At 33.3% G+C, this 23,584-nt stretch overlaps 1 protein-coding gene across 1 annotated transcript; it reads left to right on the top strand.

The window, feature by feature from the left end:
• The first annotated feature begins 2,555 nt into the window (after nucleotides 1–2,555).
• On the top strand, nucleotides 2,556–22,887 carry LOC142979707 (putative phosphatidate phosphatase). Its single transcript, XM_076124798.1, has 6 exons — nucleotides 2,556–2,822; nucleotides 10,250–10,401; nucleotides 16,896–17,087; nucleotides 18,783–18,950; nucleotides 20,192–20,368; nucleotides 21,846–22,887. The coding sequence occupies exons 1-6, from the start codon at nucleotides 2,753–2,755 to the stop codon at nucleotides 21,963–21,965; spliced, it is 879 nt and encodes a 292-aa protein (XP_075980913.1). The 5' UTR covers nucleotides 2,556–2,752; the 3' UTR covers nucleotides 21,966–22,887.
• Nucleotides 22,888–23,584: the final 697 nt, after the last annotated feature.

Genomic DNA, 23,584 nt, shown 5'->3' with positions numbered 1-23,584 from the left:
TAGATAAATGGTGCATACCAAGTCTCTCAATTTTTTTATCGGACTGTGGATTTTGTGGATATTCGGCTATAGACAGGTTTTTAATTAAGTTCTGTGGAAAATTTCTATAAGTCACTTAAAAGTCAATAAGTATATTAATTTTATGTGTTATTTTGTAATTTATTTAATTATCAAGATTGCTTCGTCTGTTACCTAACACACTTTAGTTTGTTTCAAATTTTACGATTATTTCGTGTTTTCGCTTGGTGATTGACTCTTCCCGGTCGGGCACAGTGTTGTTGGTCGTTACTAATTTATATTAGAATATTTCTCATTAGCAGTCCTGGGTACGGTAACATAACACTAGTTCGCCTCCTACTACATGATACTTACTTACATGATTATTGGCGAAATCTGAGTGTATTTTGCAAAACCTCACCCTTAGTTTCCACACCTTCAGATATAAGAGACTTGATATTATGTAATGTATGTATGTAACTAAATCAGATTGTACCACTCCTTCGCTAGCTAAAAGTATTAGTAACCGCACCTTTATCTATACTGGGCGTTTTCATCGTACGTAGTGTCTGCCTCACCCTTTCTCTGCCCTTTTCATGGCCATATAAATACAGATTTGCCGGTAAAACAATACTTATATCATGTTGCAAAACCCTGCCTATACACACATTATTATTTTCATGATATATTAAAAAAAAAATTTGTGGCGATCCTGGATTTATGTCTTATTCCGCCAATAACACAGTTTCTAGTAAAATATATCAAGAAATATTTTAAAGTCGTATCTTTTCGACTGCTAAGCAACCATGTTGAAACAAAAATCCCTCGTGAAACTCGCAAATTAACTAAATGTTACGTACGTAAAATTTTCATATTAAAAGTTAATTCATACACTAAATACATGCACTAGCAGTAGTAATGGAATGGAAAATTTACCCAAAATTACGTCGCTAACCTTTCCATCGAAAATAATGAAATCATATTTGAAATAACAATCAGTTATTGAAAATATAATGACCAAATAAAATAATTCTTTGAAATTATTCCATCCGAATAAAACAATGGAAAACACGTTAGTCAAAACGAATTGAGTAAAACAGTTTGAAAAGAAAAGTAACGTTAACAGTAGTCAGAAGCTTGAAAGTCTGACAACCAGTCTTACAGGGTACTTATCGTGTTATAACCCAGGTAACTTGGCTGTGGTGATCCGATAGGCAGTCGCTCCATGTAAAACACTGGTATTCAGCTGCATACAGTGAGACTGGCAGCCGACCCCAACATAGTCGGAAGAAAGGCTAGGCTGATATATAGTCTTAAAAATACTAGCTAGCCATCTCTACAGAGCAGTTATATCTGCTCTTATATAAATATTATAAGGTTCGTAGTATTCGTAACTGGCGGTCCTGTATTACAACATGTATAGATGTGAATGTGGCAAGGGAAGTTTGTAAAGATCGTTCCAAGTGGCGTGCTTGGCCTACCCTTATGGGAAAAAGGCGTGACATTATGTATATTATTAGAAACCTACATAAGTCTATGTATTTATTAAAGTTATCATCGTGACGTACAAAGTAACATACCTACGTTAGCTAATTTTGTATCAAGATATTTTTGTACTAGTTGTCCTTCCGGGAAAAATGAAACTTTATTTATGAATAGATATAAATAGACTTAAATAAGAGTATGAAATCGAATAAATACGTCACTAAATAACTATATGTAGTGACGCACGTATGACACATTTTACGTTAAAAAACCTTTTATTGAAAGTTCCTTGTAAAGGTCGGATGTCAGTTTTCCTAAACTTTATGAAATTATTTGGAAGTTAAAGCATTGAATAGATGACACAGTAAGAAAAATAACATGTCGTTTGAGAAAAACGGAATAAACTAATTCATTATTTTGATTCATATTATATTGGCATTTACAGAGTCAAAGATATTTATAATTATACGAACTACTAATAATAACTAAACCAATTAAAAAACTAATAAACCAATTAAAAAATGGACCAAAATAACGAATTCAATTTTAATTTGCGTAGCTAATATACAATATATTTTATTACCCGACTGCACAACACAAAGGAGGGTTATTATTTAGATTTGTTAAGAGCTGCAAGATGTAATTTCTCAAACTTCGTCGTTTAAAAACTATTATAAATCTTAAACAGTTGAACTGATTACGCTTAAATCAAAACTGACACAATAATTATGGAATATAGTGACAATACTAAATACTAATCAATACTTATCATTAAAACCTCGAAATCCGTATGTAATGTAACGCTTTACAATAAAACCGCTTAGCTAACTAATTTAAATAACTTTTCTCATAGAAATCTTTGAAGGAAGACCCCGTGGTCAAATATCGGATGCGTATCTGCTAGTTTATAAAAACAATTTTATATATTTTCATTAAATAACAACAAAATATAAAAAGAAACAGGATTACAGGATAATTTTCAGGCCCTAAACTTATTTCAATGCCGTTATCAGTGTGATAACGGCCGGTATATAAGGCGAGGGAACTGACCGTCACTATAGTAGGCACGACGCCGCACTGCGCGACAGTCGTGTGGCGAAACACGAATAATATACGTAAACATCGAAAACTAAATAAATTAATCACCAAAGTACAATTTTCAAAGAAAATTTGATATTTTTGAAACATAATTTAATATCTATCGGTTGATTTCTCAACTAAAGCGGTTATTTAAAGTGTGTTTGCCAGTCGATTTGAAATAATAGTGAAGATGTCGAGAGACGATGAATCAATTCATATTATGAAGAGAGTGGTGGTCGACGGATTTCTTTTAATTGGATGTAAGTACTTTGATAATTAGTCATTTGACATTATTTATAAAAGCATTGAGTAATCCAGTGTTCAAAAAACAATTTAACTCCTATTTTCTTAGTAGTAGATCTATTGTAATCATAATATTTTATATATACATCTTTTCATACGTGTTTTTAAGAAACTGTCATGTTACTTTGTCAGGATATTGGAAACAATTCGATCAATTTTTTCAATTATTATGTGTATTCATTTAGTTCATATTGTTAAGGAAAAACTCATTTAAAAATATTGGTTTACTCATACAATTACTAGCTGACCCGCGCACTCCGCTGCCTAATTACATTCATATTATAATTAGACTAATCATTAGTATTACGTAAACCCTATATTTGCACTTATTTTTTTATCTATCTCACTACAAAATTTTATCCAAATCGGTTTAGCATTTATGTTGCAAACACACAACAAACTAATAGACTTTCGCCTCTATAATATTAGTACGAAAGTATACAGCAGGCATATTTTTCTGAAGAATACTACTTCAGCAGATTTAGGTAACACAGATAACAAGATTTACGTTACATTAAACTAACAAGTAACGCTTGTAATAGTAGTTAAATAATTAGACTTACTTTATATAAATCTATTTAACAGTTCAGGTTTTAATAAACTTGTTTGGAGTAACACGTGATTATAAACCGTCACGGTTTATAATCACTGGAGTTCTCATATGTGAAAAACTTAACACTGTATTGAATTGTAAGAAAATTTTCAGAAAAACTGTCTTTAATTTTCCATTAAAGATAAATCTCTTGCTAGCAAACTTACATTGTTGTAATAAAGTAGTTAAACGTGCAATATTCTGTGAAATTACAATGGCTAAAAGTATGGAAATGCTGTAATGGCGTTAGGCATATTGAAGTGATTTTAAGGATGCCATGGTATAAGTTCCGACAGTGGGCGCTGGCTTCTAGGGATGCCTTTTAAGGATCCTTTATGTGCCGATGCCAATGATGAGCAGACTTAATACTATCTTAAAGTAAAAATTAAAAGAAAAGATGTAAGTGACTGCCTCTGTGGCGCAGTGGACCCCGCGCTGCTACCATTGCGTCTGGAGGTCGTGGGTTCAATTCCCACACGGAACAATCATTTGCGCGATCCATAAATAATTGTTTCAGGACTAGTTGTACTTTGTGTCCGTTGTAAAAGTGTCCTTACTTCCGGTTTCTGATGTACATTTGGCGGCCGTTTATCTATTCAATAGCGTTAAAACTCATACAAAAAAACGCTATTGAATAGATAAACTAACGCTAAAATAAATGTACCTCAGAAACCAGGGGTTAATGATGACAAGGACTCCTTAAGCATGCTAATAATGCTAATGCTATACATCTTCAGTTTCATCATCACCTCATAAAATTCACTAATCAAAGATTTACAGTGCAATGAAATCCGCTAATCAGTGTTTGTTATGATTTCATATTGAATTTAATCAGAAGATAACGTTGAACATTAAAGATTGTATTGAAGTTCATGTTTTGTGGTCTCGGTGGCTGTGAAGAATACCAGTGGGTTCGATTCCCAGGTCGAACTAAGAGAGAGATATTAGATTTTTCTTATATCTATTAGGATGTTCCCAATAGTAGCCCCTTGTTTTATTATGTAATTAGTTTATGACAAGAGGTCCGGCCTCTATTTCATAGAATAAGTACATTTATTTGTTAGAAAATAATATCAGTTTATAATTGGTACTTAATGATAAAACATGGACAAATTAAAAATGATATCTACCTATATCTATAAATGTAGCAAAACTATAAATAGGTTTATGATATGATCATAATAATAAATTATTTATTTTCTTACAGGTGTTAATTGGTAAACAAAATGTCTGGGGGCACGGAAGTGCCCCCGCAAGTCGAGCAAAAAAAAGCGGCACGGCCGTACCATCCTTTTCTCGAAGCAATTCGGGCTATTTTTGACACCCCTATAATTTCGTTGTGGATAAAACAAGAAGCCTGAATTTGCAGCAACTAATTAGTCATTGTATAAACACGGTATATTTAAAATTTCAGTCAATTTGAACCAGTAGTTTAAGAATAACAACTTGTTAAAGTTTCTGAATTTTGTCACTCACTGATTCACTGACTCACTGACTCACTGACTCACCGATCATCAAAAGTATAAGGTACTTCTAGCAGACTTAGAAGCTTCAAATTTAGAATACAAATAGGGTTTAGTGTCTTAATCATGGGAAAATTCAAATATTTTCTAATTTCGGTCCAGTTTTCTAAATATATTAACTGCATAAATAACTTTGTAATCCGATATAAATGTATAGGATTACAAGGTTACATTTGCAGTTAGCAAATCATTATCACTGTAGTAATAGAAAATAATAATAATAATAGGTCTAGATGGGTACCTACTATATGAGGCATAACTTAAGGGTGTTTAGCCCATGAAACTGAACAACATTCATAGGAAAAGATGTTGAATTATGGAAAAAAACGTGTTTCCATACAAATTGGACTTATGTTCCTAGAGAAAGGTTGTTCAGTTGCCTGGGTTGAACAGACCCTTCTCGTGTCCCTTGTATGTATTATGTAAAGATTACGAAAATCACACGATTGGACATCTCTTTAAGTACCAAAATCTAAAAAATAAATATACCAAATTGGTCGAAAATACCACGATGAAAGAAAGAACACTAATAATAAGTATATTACTATATTCCACCCGCGACTTTGTCGGAGTCAAAAGGTTTTGCCGTAGTTAAAAGTATCCTATGTGGGGATCTAGATTAATTTCAGTTCAATCAGTCGAAAATCCTAAAAGATTTCTACAACTTTCACACCTATTTTATCCCCTTAAAGGTGAAATTTGTTAAAATCCTTTCTTTGCGGACACCTACGTCATAGTAGCTTTATGCATGCGAGACTCAGTCCAATCGGTTCAAAATTTACAAAGTTCTATACAAATTTTCATTCCCTATTTTATCCCTTGAGGGATGATATCTATTAAAATCCTTTCTTAGGGGATACTAACGTCATTGTAGCTCTTTGCATGCAAAGTCTCAGCCCGATCGGTCTAAAATCTTGGTCAGTCAAACACCTTTGAGTTTTATATATTTATAGATAAATTTATTAATTTAAAAACAAGTTTGATTAATTTAAAAAAGATTGAGTATCTATTGTCGAGTCTGGCTTGAAATATTTACTCGAGATTAAAAATTCGATTCTATTTTCGGTTTAGTTTTTTAAATACACTAACTGCAACAATAACTTTCTAATCTCTTATAAATGTATAAGATTATACAAAGTTACATTTGCAGTTAATGAATCATTATTACTGTAGAAAATAATAAATAATAGGTGTAGATAGGTACCTACTATATGAGGCATAACGGGACGGGATATAGGGTGGCTAAGGGTGTTTAGCCCATGAAACTAAACGACATTCCCATAGGAAAATATGTTGAATTATAAGAAAAAACGTATTTCCATACAAATTGGACTTATGTTCGTTCTACAAAAAGAAGTGAGATGCCACCAAAAACATTCTGTAAAAACCTCAAGTCTCGCAGCTCAGTCTTTCTGGCGTAAAAAGTGGTGAGATCTATATAATACCAAGTCGATTAATCTATTTCGTCTCTACTTAAAGGACCTGCTGTCTTAAGTTATAACATATGTTATTATCACGCCAGTATTAAAAATATTTTACGTTTAAAACAAATAGATCGACTTGGTCATCGCATGAAAACACAAATTCGCCATTAAAATTTCGGGAGCATTTAACTTCTCGTCGTGCTGTGTAGTGTAATACATACAAATCATGCGATGGCCAGGTCGATCTATTTGTTTTAAACGTAAAATATTTTTAATACTGGCGTGATAATAACATATGTTATAACTTAAGACAGCAGGTCCTTTAAGTAGAGACGAAATAGATTAATCGACTTGGTATTATATAGATCTCACCACTTTTTACGCCAGAAAGACTGAGCTGCGAGACTTGAGGTTTTTACAGAATGTTTTTGGTGGCATTATTTTATTTTGTTTTATAAGGTAACTTATCACAAAGGTTTAAATAATGTCACTAAATAGTGTCAGAACATTGTAATAATTGATAAAGTGACACTTTGCGACAGGTTAATGACCCGTCTCCTACTAGGTTACATTCAATGTATTTCGTGTACCAAAAAAAATATGAACAGAATTTGCGCTATTAAAAGCCTGTTTCAAAACTTATAGTGTTTGATAGCGTATCTATTAGAAGTTACAGCTTACGTATAATTAGCCTGAAAAAAGTGGCCCTATGAATTATTCAAAATTAATTAGGTAAATTGGAATGAGGTATCTAAAACTGAGGACCTGTATTTATAAAAATATTTTATTTATTGGTTCCAACAATATTTTTGAGACATGATTGTGTATATTTTTCTAAAAAAACAGCTGAATTGCTCTTGTGTCGCGGAGATATTTCCAAACATCAAAGCAATTCTTAGGGCGGGAGTTGTCATTTAAAATATATCTATATAATATGTAAAAATGAATTGCTGTTCGTTAGTCTCGCTAATACTTGAGAACGGCTGGACCGATTTGGCTATTTTTGGTCTTGAATTATTTCTGGAAGTCTGGTAAAATGCGCGGTATTAAATAAAAACAAGAAAGCGTGAGCGGAGCTAGCAGGTCAGCTAGTAAAATATAAAAAAATATAAAACTAGACAAGAAACAAGTATTTGTAATTCACTTGGGAATCGAACCCACGAACTTCCACCGCACTGGTAACTGTTAACTTTGATAACTGTTCCAAATATTAAGTAGAGAAAGAACGATAACATCTCCTTGGAAACTGCATAAAATTATGATACTAATCTTTTAGCAAAGTAATTAAACAATAAACCACACTGCAATTTCGTCCTTGATTACATAATGATGTGTGTCAAAACTCTCGAGATTGCACAGATTATATAAATTACTTGTATCTATGGAAATCTATACTAATATTATAAAGCTGAAGAGTTTGTTTGTTTGTTTGAACGCGTTAATCTCAGGAACTACTGGTCCGATTTGAAAAATTCTTTCAGTGTTAGATTGCCCATTTATCGAGAAAGGCTATAGGCTATATATCATCACGCTACGACAAATAGGGGCGGAGTACCAGTAAAAAACGTTACAAAAATGGGGAAAATAATGAGCCATTCTCTCTTATGTGACGCAAGCGAAGTTGCGCGGGTCAGCTAGTATGTTACATACACGAGATAAAAGGATTAACTAAAGTGCTGCAAGTGTAAATAGAAGACAACTGCATTTCAGGGATTAGACTTGTCTAAGTAGACTCTTGTAAGACAATATGTTTTTATGGAATGATAATTACTGAAGTTAATTATTATTATCGTATTGCGTAATTACCACTTGGGATTTATATATTATTTAGATACATTAAATAATGAAAATAATGACACTGAATTGTGTGGAAATAATTATTTAGAAATAAATAAATATCTAATTAATATTTATTTGGATAACTCACATACGCGCGATTTTTAACCGCTATCGATAACCGGTAGTAGAATTTTGTATGAAAATATGATGATGAATGATCAGCGCCTCTAGCGGGCGCCGTAGGAACAAATCTTGCAGTAGATTTAGAATGTCAAACGCTCGATAGTGAATAGAATCCCGCCACTGATACTGAACTAAGCAGACCTTGTACTATGGTAACTTGAAAACTGATTAACATAATATATGTACGTTTATTGAAACACATTGACAAATTCAGTTCTCTTATTTCTGTTTGGCTTTATAAAAAGGCAAGTAACACTTACGGAATGTGTATTCGTTGCTAATATTTGAATATAAGAATCGTTATATTAGTCGTATCTACATATAAAAAGTGATTAAAAAACTGCTAATTCTTCAAACAGGTTAAACTGAAAGATAACAGACTGAGATTATAAATTGAAATACCAGCCAAGTGCGAACTGGACTTGCGCACAAATGGTTCCGCACCATTATTTATAAAAAATATTTTCGCCATATTACGTTTTCTCCATGGAAGTCGTCTTAAATATTTATTTTATTCTGTTTTTAGTACCTATTCATTTATTATGTCTGCAACAAAAATAAAAATATGAGAATTTCAATTGTCTGACAATTACGGTTCAAAAGATACAGCCTGATAACAGACAGACAGACAACAAAGAATCAGTAATATGGGTCTATTTTTACCCTTTGGCTACGCAACCCTACAAAGCTGCTATGTGCCTAAAACTTGTTATATACATAACACGTTTCAAAAACGAGTTAATTAACTATTTGTATTAAACTACTGCTAAATATGGAGATAATTAGTTGAAGATAATAGAAGTATGTAAAACTACGTATTTATGGAATAGTCATTATATTTATTTTGTCACAATATGTGTTATATATGACGTAAAGTTTGAAAATACAGCTGTATTAATATTATGTAAAGAAAACCTTTGTTTTATCGTAAACTGACTTATATATCCTGGGAATTTCTGAATTAATTCAAGTATTTGAAAAATAAATATACTTAAATAGAAAACCATTAGAAATTGTGTTTCTTCCTACTTCTTTCAACTATAAATTCCTTTCTGGAATGGAATGGGAGACATCCCAAAAACATAAAAATAAAATCTAATTATTTTATCAGAAATATTTTCTTAAGCTTTAATTAAATAACTATTACTGTTAACTGTAACATTATTAAGTTAAATAACAATTAAATTCTTATTGATCTGACTTTACCTTACATTAAAAGGTTTGTTTGCAAACGAGTCATTACGAGTCCTTTATGTTAATCGGGCAGTAACTAGTTTTTATTAATCAAGCAGTTATATCATAAGTATGTAAGATATGTCAATTTAATGACAATGCAAAAATTAATCCAGTTTTATTTGTGATTTTTCATTGTGACCACGCATTTTCAAGACCACTTAATACTTGGTAGACTTGCGTGCAATTTGAGTTAAATTAAATTTGATTAAGTTGTATAAATATCAAGACCCGTTTATCCGGTTTTCTTAGATGTAGTTTTAAATATGAACGATAGTAATCAACAAGCGTATTTTTTATTTAAAAAAAAATGGTTGTTGCTACGCTACCACTGCTGCACTGGTACTATTCAAATGTTGAATCAAATCAAAGCATACATAAGTAAATGAAAGTCTTATTTATAAATTATTTATGTGATAGTAAACCTCTCCACTATTATACACCTTTAAACCTATATTATGAGTATCATGACAAACAAAAACACCAAAACGAGTCATTGAAACCATTGCCTAGTATTATACGAAAAATTAACCTGATCTTTTATTTTATCCTATACTACTTGCCATTTCGGCTTGAGGCTACAGCCTTTAAAAACCTACATTGTAAGAGTAAAAAACTTATCACTAATACCCAATATTTCTTTGTTACAGTAATCCTAGGAATCCTGGCTACAAACTTGGCATGGGAGCCTTTCCAGAGAGGATTCTTCTGCGGCGACGAATCGCTCATGTATCCATACCATTCCGACACAGTGACCGTGTTGATGCTCAGGCTTGTCGGTTTATTACCACCTGCGATAGCTGTGAGTATTAAAAACCTTTTTTTTTATCTAGCCTGTTTCTGTATCCCACAGCTGAGCAAAGGCCTCTCCCCTAGACTTTCAGTCCCCTCGGTCGCTTGCTGCTTGCGGCCTTTCTTCTGTTGCTATGTTTGATAATTAATCACGTCTTTTATACCCAAAGATGTGGTATATGTGTATGAAATACACTCACGTTTTGCCTTCTGCAATGTTAATCCCACGTAATGCTTGCTTGAACATGAGATTCGGCTCCCACGTCTTGCTCAAATATCGGGCACGTTAACAAACTCCAGAGAGCTCTAGCATCACGTTTGAGGCTCGTTTAGTAATTTAGTATTATAAATTAGAAATGCGCAATAATTCTTTTCCCGATCCGGGAATGGAATCTAAAACATGGTAACAGTAATGACACAAGTACTCATTTAGAAGTAAAACAAAATTGTAATTAAAAATCTCGTTCTTTAGCAATCCGTTGGCATATGAAAACCGGAATGAAAATGCTCTATTTATATGCACTTTTCAATGTTGCATACGCCAATACGTGTTGCATACTTTAAGGAAAATGTTGAGGATAAATAAATAGTAGTTATGTGTCAAATTGAACGGAGGCGCGATTCTCTACGGACAATACTATCGAGAGTTTGACATTTAAAATATAGTTCCTTCGGCGTCCGCTAGAGGCGCTGATCAGATTATTTTGCAACATTTCGTGATAGCTAGCCGGTTGCCGACAATCGATAGTAGCAAAGAATCGCACTACTATATACACTTGCTTAATGACTTGTAAGATTATGAGGTAACTAGAAAAACTAGTCTGCTCTAATATAAAACATTATTTGAGATGGATTTTAAATGTTTTTCCTACTAAAATTCAGGCCTTTTATGTTGGAAATGTTTGTGTAAATGCGACTATCAATAAATGATGTCGTACTCAGTATTTTTTTTGAAATTTTTCTACATTTATAGTTTATGGATCCCAAAAAGCTTTCTGAACAAAAAAAAAGATTGATAGTAGCTCAAAATGGGTACCTCAATCCCAAATCTAGCCTTATCCAAACTACAATATCTTGAATTCTGTTTGACTAATATTATAGGATAGAACTTTAAATTAAGCGAGCTAAAATAAGGCCAAATTTTGGCAACATACCCAAATTATGACAATAGGCCTATCTGTAATATTACAGCGGGCCAAAACAAAACACGATGATGAAATATCGACCACACACTTCTGCTTGCCTCTTAAGATAACATTCTTGATGATATAACAAAAGAGAAGTATATAGATAACTTTATATTAGATATTAAATGTAATTATTTATGTTTAATTAAGAGGTTGTATCATTCAATGAATACATGATGTGATAATGATTTATTATTGAAATAACGTGAGACATTCACATGTATTGTGGACTTTATTATTTTCTTTATTATCAAGTCTATGTATTAATAATTTGTAGACGGAGAGGAAAAGTTTCGTCTAGTAAGATAAACATTCCGTATCATTGGGAAAAAGGCGTGATTTTATACGTGTATGTATAATGTAGAAGCCTTTTAAAATTTAAAATAAAATTCTAGTACCTATAGCGCGATTCTTTACCACTATCGAAAATTGAAAACTGGCTAGCTGACAAAAAAATGTATGAAAAACGAGTTGACGCATCTATCGGGCGCTGTAGGAACTATTTTTTGCAGTAGATTTTTTAAGTCAAACTCTCGATACTCGATAGTACCCACTGTATAGCATTGTGGTACCGACGTACATAGGTAGGCCTAGTAGTAAAGGTTCAATTCCATGTTCGAACAAACATTGGGTCAATCACAACAACCTGTTTTAGTTCTGCGTAACTTTTCTATATCTTCACGATAATTAGTTTAAAACATAGTACTAAACTGTCTTCAAAAACTCCTATTAGGCCTATAATTTCAAAATTCCTCAGCCTCTATTCACCAATTGAAAGGAATTGACACAATTTTCTTGTCTGCCGTAGTTCCGGAGTGCAATTCAGAGCGACTGTATCGTCATGTATTGTGTCCATTGTCGTCTAATAACGTGCACTGTGCCACATTATTGCACTAAGTGGATAATGTACTGCGAATGTGGAATGTTACTCTGTGCTATTGTGTTGTGACTGTAGGGATTGCCTCGGGTAGTTAGGTGTGATGATGATTTGTATTAGGTGTAGTATTTATTAACTATATACTGTCATGGAATAGTCTGATAACTTAATAGAGAGCCTTGGTCGCAACATTTGTAGATGGCAGAAGCATTAGATGTGACCAACCTCTGAAATCATTCCACAGATTTCGAAAATATTTGCTGAAACGCTTTTTATAGTGTTTCCAAGTTCGAATTATAAATAATAACAATTTCTGCAACCAATGGACTCTAGTATACCTTATCTTGGATGAAAGCCAATTACTTTAGTAATACATACACACATAAAATTACGCCATTTTCCCACAGGGGTAGGCAGAGATCAAAAACGCCAATTTAGGAACTCATATCAAATTTTCTTCTATGTAAACAAAGTCAGCTGATTGCGAATTTTACACGTGGACTCATGGCAGCTGCCATTTAAAATAATTACATACAATTTGTAATTCTCTTGTTGACGGAAAACTATTCTATTTATTGTTAGTTTGTGGTTAATAGCCGTACCAGTAGGTATTTGTGACTAGCATTTAATTTAAAGTTTTGTATGATGGTTACACAATAAATTATGTATATTCTGATTATAACTGTATTAGTAGTTAGTAGGTAGATTGTAGCTCAAATTCAATATATGAAACTATTGTGTTATGGATACATATTATAGATATATTTTTTTTGTCTCCGTTTACTTAATGCAATTTGTGCGGTATAGTGATGTCACGGTTTCGATTTAAGCCCTTCTCCCATTACGATACGCCCGCGCGACTCTAGTCTCGGAGACTAGTCGCCACGAAGTATCTCACATATACATTTGTATGGAGACTACCAGTATCGTAATGTGAGAGTCTCCATACAAATGTATGTGAGATACTTCGTGGTGACTAGTCTCCGAGACTAGAGTCGCGCGGGCGTATCGTAATGGGAGAAGGGCTTTAAAGTAAATTGAGTATTCTCGATAACATTCCGAATTTTCGGCATGTGTTTCGGCAGTTTCGTAGGCAGTGGCAACGATGTATTTATATAATATTATAAATATAATTTATTATTAAGCATAAAACAGCTGTTGTACAATGAGATAAACAATATTTAAAATAATACAATGACTTTTTGTAACTGAAGAACAAGAACAACGCACCGCGACTAAAACATGTTTATTTGAAACATTCCATTACTATGTTATTGTTTCCATTCGTCATAGAACTAATTGAAACTGTACACACAAAACCTTATAAATAAATAAATAAAATAAATAAATATTGTTGGACAACTCACACACGGTCATTTGATTCCAAACTAAGCAGAGCTTGTACTATGGTAACCAAATAACTGATAAACATACTTATATACTTCTAAATACATACTTATATAGATACATTAACATCCAGGCTCAGAACAAATACTCGTGCTCATCACACAAAGATTTGTCCCGGGTGGGATTCGAACCCACCACACGCGGCGCTACGGTTGTTGCGGCGAGGTGACCGCTTAAACCACAGCGCCAAACGTGCAGTTAAATGTGGAAGATTATAATTATCAAAAGTAACAGCCAAAGTATAGGAGTAAAGTAAAAGTAATAGTCAAATAGATTTCTTCACGAATTTACTGATGGTTTTATGAAGAAACAAATTTGCCTTTACTATAGAAATGACAAGAAAAAGACAATAACTTTAGCGGTTACTTAAAAAATGTATGAAGGAATTGAAACAAACTAACGAAACGTTAGTGTATGTATGTATGTTTGTTACTTTATCACGCAAAAATTACTAAAAGCATTGTGTTTAATTTTGTTACATTAATAGTTTTTGGTCATAGTGTATAGATAGTATATTTATTATTTCGCAAAATGGCAGCCAAAGTCGCGGGTAGAAACTAGTACAAAAAATGCTTGAAGTAACAATATAATTTACATCGACAAGTTAATCAGTTTTCATTCGTTTTCATAGATCATTTAACTAACACAACATTCAATTATTTCCACCTCGTGTGAACACTTCACATAGAACAACGTGACTTTACACACGTGATCATTTTCACATCGGATAAATCCGAGGATACGTTAAATTTATTAGATTTTTTCTTTATAAGATTGTTAGTGAAATTTTAATAATTTTATTTTGGAGTTTGGAAGCTATTCTCATTTAAAGAATTGAAATGAATGAAATACGATCTAAAGTAATTTCTAATTCACTTTTTTTAATTTTTAGATATCATTTATCAATATTAGATTTGCAATTTAAATATTTGTTTTATCGTCATTTCACGTTGCGTAAAATTACTTTCATTCAATCGATGTAGTCTTAATCAATTGGTACCATTATAAACAGTTTTTCTGTAAAAACCCATAAATATAACGAAACAATGGAAACTAATAGCCATGATCGTGTTTATTTCTATTTATACATCACCATTGTTAATGAATACTGATAGTGGCTACGGTCCAATGATTCGCTATTACAAGCAAATTATATTAAAACTACAGGCCTCGGCTTCGCCTGAGTTAAAAAGTTTTCTCTCGAAACTATCACAAATTATACACTTATACCACAGAATAAGTAATAGTACTACCGTACAGAAGGTCCACTTCCGAACAAAAGTGAAGTTTAGGCATAAAAAATTACCTACACTAACGACTGCCACACGAAATTGAAACTTATCGCGCTGCGCGAGCGTTCATAGTCCATTGGGTATCGCCGCGCGTCTCCGGTTTCACCGCCGGAACACAGGGTTATCACTAGTCGATATAAATATTAAAATAAATCAATAAAGAGAACAGTGTGTACCTATGCAAATACAATACTTCAAAACATGTTAATCTGTTCCTAATAGTGTCTGAAAAACCCATTAACCATTATAAAATAAAATTATAATTGTATTGCTGTCTGGCCATTAAATAAATATAGGTAGCTTTACTAACACGCAACATAACTTTACTATAGGTAAAATCAAAGAAGCGAATAGAACGAACGATTGGCCGCCGCCACTTTTTTAATAGGTATTCCGTGGATTGCGCCGACGATATTAAAAAATGATATTTATATATTTATTATATTATTATGATATTTTCGATTCCGTATTGTCTTTGTTCACACATAAACACTACAGCATCTTTTAGCTTTTTTACGGGATTTTTGTTGTTTAGTTTTATTTTTTTTATTTAAACAGAAAACAGATTAAGAAAATAGATAAGTGTAGCTAGCACTAAATCGCGCGACGCGGTCAGCGAGCGCGCCAGGTGGCAACCTACTGAGATAGGCCGCATATGCGGCCCGGCGGCCGATCATACCTACTCTGCGGAGTGGAACCCCCCTGCTTATACTATACCTTTTTTGGGACTTGCACTAACGCGAAAAGGCAGACAAACAAACGTGGCCAGGGTACTTTATTTTATAATATGGTATGAAGAGTGAAACTCGTAAACAAGCACTGTTAGCAGTTACGAAAAACACCAATAGCTCGATATTCTACAGTAGGTATAAGCGTTTGACATTTCAAAATACCAAAGGAAATTAGGTCCTCGGTCAGGCGCGAGGGAGTTTCCAATAAAATTTGAAGCTATCGACAAAATTCTCCAGTAGTGGTAGTCATGGATCAAAAGTGATCTTTCGTTCAAAAAAAAGAATATGTGTAATCGTCTGTCTGGCTCAATTCCGCGCCTCATTCGTCCGAAAAATAATTAGTCATAAAAGAAAAATTTCGCTTAGTATGTAATACGTAATTTTAGCTATCCGGTTATCGGATAATTTATGGCACATGAATCAGTCTTTATCTTGATAGATATTAGATAGTTTATTATCAAGTAAACTTGTGTTACTTGTGATGCAATGGTTAACGTAATCAGCAACCTTGCCTTGCCACCCCACGTAGTGGATTTTTATTTAATCACTAAATAAAATATAGGATTTGTGTAATTTACAAATAGTTATTTCAAATCTGGTTACATTTCGCGTTATTTGTACTAACAGGTCCAATGGCTTGGTCTTAAAAATTGCCATTCACACACAAATGCTGGCCAAAGATTCGAGAAACACCATTGGTTGTTCACTCAAAAAATGATTCGCGTTTAATAAACATATATAAAAAAATCACAACTTTCTCCCAAACTAGACTCAGACCAAAGAACGCCACAACGATCTCTTGCTTCTTATACAATACACTACAGAAATTAACGCAAACACTCAATTTACCTTGGAAAACTTTAGGTTTTCGGCGCAGGTGATACTGGCCATGGTCGAAAGCTGAACTGCCCTGGCTTCATGCATATTAATTGCGGTTTTTAAGCGTCATATATTATGTTGTTAAATTAATGTTATAACTATAGCCTAATCTCCTAATTCTTTGTTCACAGTTCCTCATTTGCGAATGGTGTGTCCTCCGGAAGGAGCGCGACACTCAACGGTGTCTCGGTGTAAGAGTGCCTACTTGGGTGCGTGGCTTCTACTGCGTGCTGGCTTCCTTCGGCATCGGCTGCTGCTTCGTCGAACTAGCCATTAACATTGCTAAGAGCACTATTGGAAGACCTAGGCCGCATTTCTTTGAGGTTAGTTGAAGAACTCTTTTAGTTCTATACTTTAGTTTTAGTTTACTTTATACATATTTAATGTTTTATTTCCTCTTATGGAAGTTATATCTATTCCTTGAAGATATTTTATTTCATATTCTTATGATTGGTATAAAAAAATGTGTTGCATGCAACTCCATTAGTGCAGTGCGTTGTTTTCTTCACCCAATCTTAACTTTAAAAAAAAAATGTCTATGCAACATATACCTGGTACCTATGACTTAAACCTAGGTTAAATGAGACCAGAAACTAATCCACCCGGCAACTTGGTAGTTAAAAACAGTGTTGATTTTGCTATACCTACAAATCAATAAATCATTCAGCTATTGGCAATGTACGTAAAAACACCGTTTTTATGATGCAATAAACACATATATGTCATGTCATATGTAAATACATATACCTATAATAATATGTCTGTCTAATGACAAATAGGTAGCAACATATTATTATACCTAAAACATAATTGAGTAGCGATAAGCAACATCTTAGTTAATTATTCAATCAATTAATAGGAAGAAGTATAAATGACGGTAGTTCAACTGATAACTGTTGATATGTTATGATTTACGTCTACTCACTATCAGTAGGGAAGACTTCCTAAAACATGACGTCACTGTTTATCTTGCAGTAAAGTTACACACTGGAAAATGTTGCTTTTAGAAATATTATAGTACACTAGCGGACCCGACAGACGTTGTCCTGTCTTTGAATTTGAACTTTAAACTTTTTTTAATAATCTAAATCATTCTCAGATCCCCTTGAACACACACAAAAAATTCATCAAAATCGGTCCAGTCGTTTAAGAGAAGTTCAGGGACATACACAATTACAGAAGAATTATATATATAAAGATTTACACATACATAACATCACGACTGTGACCCAGAAGTGTAAACAGAGGTGTATGAAATATATCCTGTTAATCTTGGGTTCATGTAACTCGGGAGCCTATTGGTATGTCGGGCACGTTACCAAACTCTGGACTACTATTGAGAAATATTCTTATATAAATTCAAAAGAATTAAGAACAGCACTTTGCTCAACCTGGGAATCAAACCCAAGACTTAGTGTTCGGTAGTGATATGCATTAAGGCCTAAACTACACAAAAAATATAATGTCCTACTTTATTTAATATATGATTACAAAATAAATTTCTTAAGGACTTATTAAATTGTGGTGAAATATCGATAGTCTAATTTGTTGAACAATCTAGTGGACTTGTAGATGTTCTTAGGTATTTGCTAATTAATAAGTTTCGTAATACAGAACTATGTAACGTTTGCCCCAAATTCAAACCAGATTATAAAGATTTTGTAATTATTACAACACAATTGGATAAGAGTCCTTAAGAAATCAATTTTGTACAAAAATAAAAAATATACAAATGTAAAACAGAAGAGCGAAGTTTAGGTAACAATTCTCGAAAACTGTATTTTAGGATTCCGTAAACAAAGAGTAAAAACGGGATCCTGTTACTGAGACTTTGCTGTCTATCCGTCTATCACCAAGCTGTATCTCATGAATAGTGATAGTTAGTCAGTTGAAATTTTCACAAACGTTGAAAAAACGTGATGCGGAACCCTTCATGCGCGAGTCCAACTCGCACTTGACCACTCTACATTTTCTTCTATATTTCGTTTCTTAACTAACTAATTAATTTACTCTTCCAGATTTGCGTGCCATCGATCGACTGCTCTAAAACCGAATGGCAAGGGCGCTACATCAAACCGACCGATTACACGTGCACCGGGACAGAGACGGACAAGTTCGAGGACATGCGCAAGAGTTTCCTCAGCGGACACTCCGCCTGGGCTGCCTTTACTATGCTGTATTTAGCTGTAAGTATACAGGGATTATTATTGTATTAATATTCATTCATCGTATAGTGGTCACCTACCTATTGTTGAAGTTGTTCAAGTCGCCCGAAGGTAATGACTTAACGACATTTTCCGTGTTTGATAATCTAGCAACTATAAGCCTTATTATTTAAGGAAAAAGATTGAGAAGAAATCTATTTCTAGTCTTTATTTATATAATAAAGATAGTCAGCATTATTTTAAAATACGTTATTACCGGCACCGGTATTGAAAGTTAGACTTTGAACATAAATAAATTGCTGTATAAAAGAAATCGCTTTTGGCAAAGTAATTAATATAAAACGTAATAAAGTAAACTTTACTACGTCCGAACTCTGCTCTAATACCTTAATTTTAAACATACCTATAGTCTTAAAATTATAAATAAATATATAAACAATATTGGGACAACTCATACACGGTCATTTGATACCAACATGGTATTATGGACACCAGACAACTGATTAACTTACTTATGTACTTCTAAATACATACTTTCATAGATTTTATATCCATAGTATGACAAGTTGTTCTTCATTCAGAAGGGACTTTTTATTGCATTAGCAAGTAATCAATGTCCTAGTTGGCCATCGGTGAGGTCACACTGCTAGCTCTTCTAACAGGAAAAAATAGTAAAATAATTACGTATACAATATAAATATTGACATCGACGCCAGAATACCGTGCGTAGAACAAACACTCATAAAATCTGTTTACAATTGATTCCTATTAATATTTCAAATGCGAGGCTGTCTGTTTGCAAAGTTTGTTCCGCGTGATCTATTTTTAGAAAATTTTGCTAGTAGAAAAGTTCAACTATTATAGACAGACATAGGTTGCTTTAATTAAAAAAAAATCTTTGGCACAGGAATTATTATTTTAACCTGCTATCAATCAATAATGATGTCCTCCTAGCCGATATATGTATAGCTATGGCGTACAAAATCAACTGCAGGTCTTTGTTTATAGTGTCCAAGTATTTACACAATACACAGGCACACTCTCTATTCCTTTACTCTCATGATCTGATGGAACGGATAATCAACCCGACCAGTGAGAGGTCAGACGCAGGTCCGACTTTACGTAGTACTACGAGACACAATTTATAGACTAAGAAAAAAAGGCCACATCTAAACCACAGTCTTACGAGCTCTCCGAGGCACGGCTTATGGACTAAAAAGAAAGAAATGCCATATTTAAAACACTATTTTCCTTAATTCCAGATGTACCTGGAATCCCGTATGCAATGGCGCGGAAGCCGCACTCTTCGCCACACGCTGCAGTTCATAGCCGTGATGCTGAGCTGGTACTGCGCTTTGTCCAGGATCTCGGACTTCAAGCACCACTGGTCCGACGTCCTCGCCGGGTACACCCTTGGTCTTCTCTTCGCTATTGCCGTGGTTAGTATTTATACAAGCATTTTTGGTTAACAATTTTATGAAGACACTAACGTCCTCCGCAACTTCATCGGCGTGAAAAGATTTATCGGGAAATCCTAAGGTACAATTATTTCATAAACTATCTGTGCAAAAAGTGTCATCAAAATCCGTCCAGTAGTTTAAGAGCGATTGAGTATCAAAATTACGTGCAAATTATTTGCATTACTATAGATTTTCACTTTGCTCATATTTTCGAGAAGCATTTAATATATTGTCAATTAATCAATATTGATTCAATAATTTTTCGGTTTCATTAAAATACAAGTAATGCAAAGAAACCGCATGAAAGATAATAACTGTAAGTCTTCAGGAGTCATTCATCGTCTCATAATGACGTAATCATTCAGTTTATGAATAAAATAATGAATCACTAAAAACTTATAATTATGATGTTGAGTTCAAAACTTCATAAACATCTCACAATAATCAGATTTTTATCAAAATTTCGACCAACTGGAAATGCTTTCTCTTTATTATAAGGCTCATTAATTTCCAGAATGCGTCTTAATTAACTTGCCATCTTTTTGCGATGAAGGCGACCCAAATAATGTTTTACCAGTTTTTTTTTATTGAAATAAAAGTATTTTTTACATATTATTATGTGGTAACAGATAATTTTACTCGCCAAGCTTACAAGCTTGTTGGCAAGAAAGTGATACCTGAACTCATAAGAAAATGCATACATACTATACCCACGTTTCACCATTTACAATATTAGTCCCGTATAAACATGGAGCGCCTAAAGCCAAACCGGAAACCTGTGAAACAACAATTAGTGTATTCTTATATAGAATACAAAAGTCCAACATAATTTATACGATAATTATATAATTAAAACCAAAAGCAGAATCAAAATTTCATGAAGAGTGTTCAAACATTTATAAATAGTTTATCATTCAATGCAGCGAACGGCCCTGACTTATCGGTTCGTATCGCCTTATCACTAGATAGTAGTGTACTAGGTGTAGTAGTGTCCGTGATTTTAATGCTTGTTTAACATGATGTACAGGTTTTAATAGAACAAACACGTGATACTAACTTATTTGATTAGAACATTCATTAGCAAGTACTTGACTATAATGTGTTTTGAAAGCTTTTCCTATTTGTCATACATCCATAGTAAAACAACACATACTTTGTTCCTATCGAAATACATATACCTACCTCATTCTATGTCTTGTGTCCTTTAATTCCGATTAATAATTCAAAATACTTGATACATTAATTTTTTTCGGTCCAGTTTTTGAACCGGGACTATTACCTTCAACAGAGAATGATAAACAAATAATCAGATACAACTAAAAACGGTTTTCTGAATTCTAAACTGATGTCTCAGTCTCTCTAATCAGAAGAAGAAAGCAGAGGCAGAAATAAAAGATCACCATTTACTACTGCTAATTTAAACTTATCTAATAAATCCCTTTTCTTCTCTTTCCAGTGGGTCTGGGGTACCGAGATAGTGAAAAGACAGAAGGATCAGAAAGGCCTGCCACAATACGACATCGCAGTTACATCAGTGATGACTCAACGAGGGAACATACACAATACTAGCAATTAATTGAGCTAACTTTAGGTTTCATACTTTCCTTCTTTCGTAAACATATCAAATTGGTTATGAAATTACAAAATGTAAATGAGATTTAAATCTAGTTTTGGACATCATATTCCAAAAATATTCACTTCAAAATGAAGTTACATTTGCCTTCTAACACTTCAATGAAAATAGACTTACTTGCTTTGATAATTATGATACGATTGTTACGTATAAAACCCGATACCAAGCTCATCTCCTGTAAATATATTTTACAGGAGATCTGAAGCCTCCAAGCACACAGTTTCAAGATTGTTGTGTTGCTACCGTTTTTGTACAAATCTGTATAGATGTTTTTGTGAAACAATTATACCAGAATATTGTAAATACAAATGTATAGCACGCACCAAACAACTTAGAACATCAAAATAAAGGACATAGAAAAAAAAGGCGATTCAGAATCGTCTGCATTGTTCGAAATCTCTCCCAAGTTCTTTGGTGTGTGCCGTGCATCAGACATGTTAGAAGCAAAGGTTTATGCTATCGCGATAAAAATAATTATGATTCAAATTTTCAATTAGAGACTAGCATTATTATGTTCGTTTAAAGGTACTGGAAAGTAGTGAAAATAACCTTTTAATTATTATTAATAAGTGGTTAAGCGAAGGCTGTGTTATTGCGTTGTATCAACGTGTAGTTTATATCTACAATAATTTATTTTAGTGATAGAATAAGGCAACCATTATTTTATACGATCTAAATAAATATTTTAAAATTATGATTTGATTTATTAAATGTGATAATTGGCATTATTTTATACCTTATACAATATGCAAGAATCAAACCCAAAACGTTCGAAATAGTGCTATTGGAGAGATAACCATTGAGCTTAAGTATTGCGCCACCCGACAAAAACTAATTGAACAGGCACTCTCCTCCAATATCTAAACTGTATTATTGATGGCCTCCGTGGCGCAGTGGTTTAGGTCGCCACACCGATAACATTGCGTCAGGAGGTCATGGGTTCGATTCCTACACGGAGCAATTATTTGTGCGATCCACAAATCCTTGTTTTGGGTCTGGTTGTGCTCTGTGTCTGTTGTTTGTATGTTTGTAAAAGTCCTCGCGACACAAGAGCAATTCTTAATGCAGGCGTTGTCTTTAATAAAGAAAAAAATATCTATGGTATTAAATGTAGAGTAGTCTCTATCAACATTGAAAGCGAGCAATACAAAATAAAGCGTATTGCTACTAACATTTAACTAGGTTCGAACGAACCTGACGCTATTTATATTACTGAAGGGAGAGGTTTTTATATCAAGTAGTGCCGTCAAAGTAAATTTGTTTATCCAATAATTTCCATTTAATTTTGGTGCTTACAGAAATATTATTTTAATTAAATTCAATTTACGTATAACTAAAAGCTTTTACAAAAAAAGTAAATTTGAATAGTAGGTTACACTTTGCAGCGTGTAATAATAATCATAATTGTTTATTTTGAAACTATTTTAATCACAAACAAAAAGCGCCTACAATATTTTTGAAGCAATACGCTAATGTAGAGTTGCAATTTTTTACTTTATTTGTTGCTCTTTGACGAATCCCCACACATCGGACATCGCATGTATAATATTTTGCATTATACT

The sequence above is a fragment of the Anticarsia gemmatalis genome, chromosome 17 (assembly GCF_050436995.1).
Source record: "Anticarsia gemmatalis isolate Benzon Research Colony breed Stoneville strain chromosome 17, ilAntGemm2 primary, whole genome shotgun sequence".
Taxonomy (NCBI): domain Eukaryota; kingdom Metazoa; phylum Arthropoda; class Insecta; order Lepidoptera; family Erebidae; genus Anticarsia; species Anticarsia gemmatalis.
The sequence above is the reverse complement of the archived record's forward strand: the minus strand, read 5'-3'. Positions and strand labels throughout refer to the sequence as shown.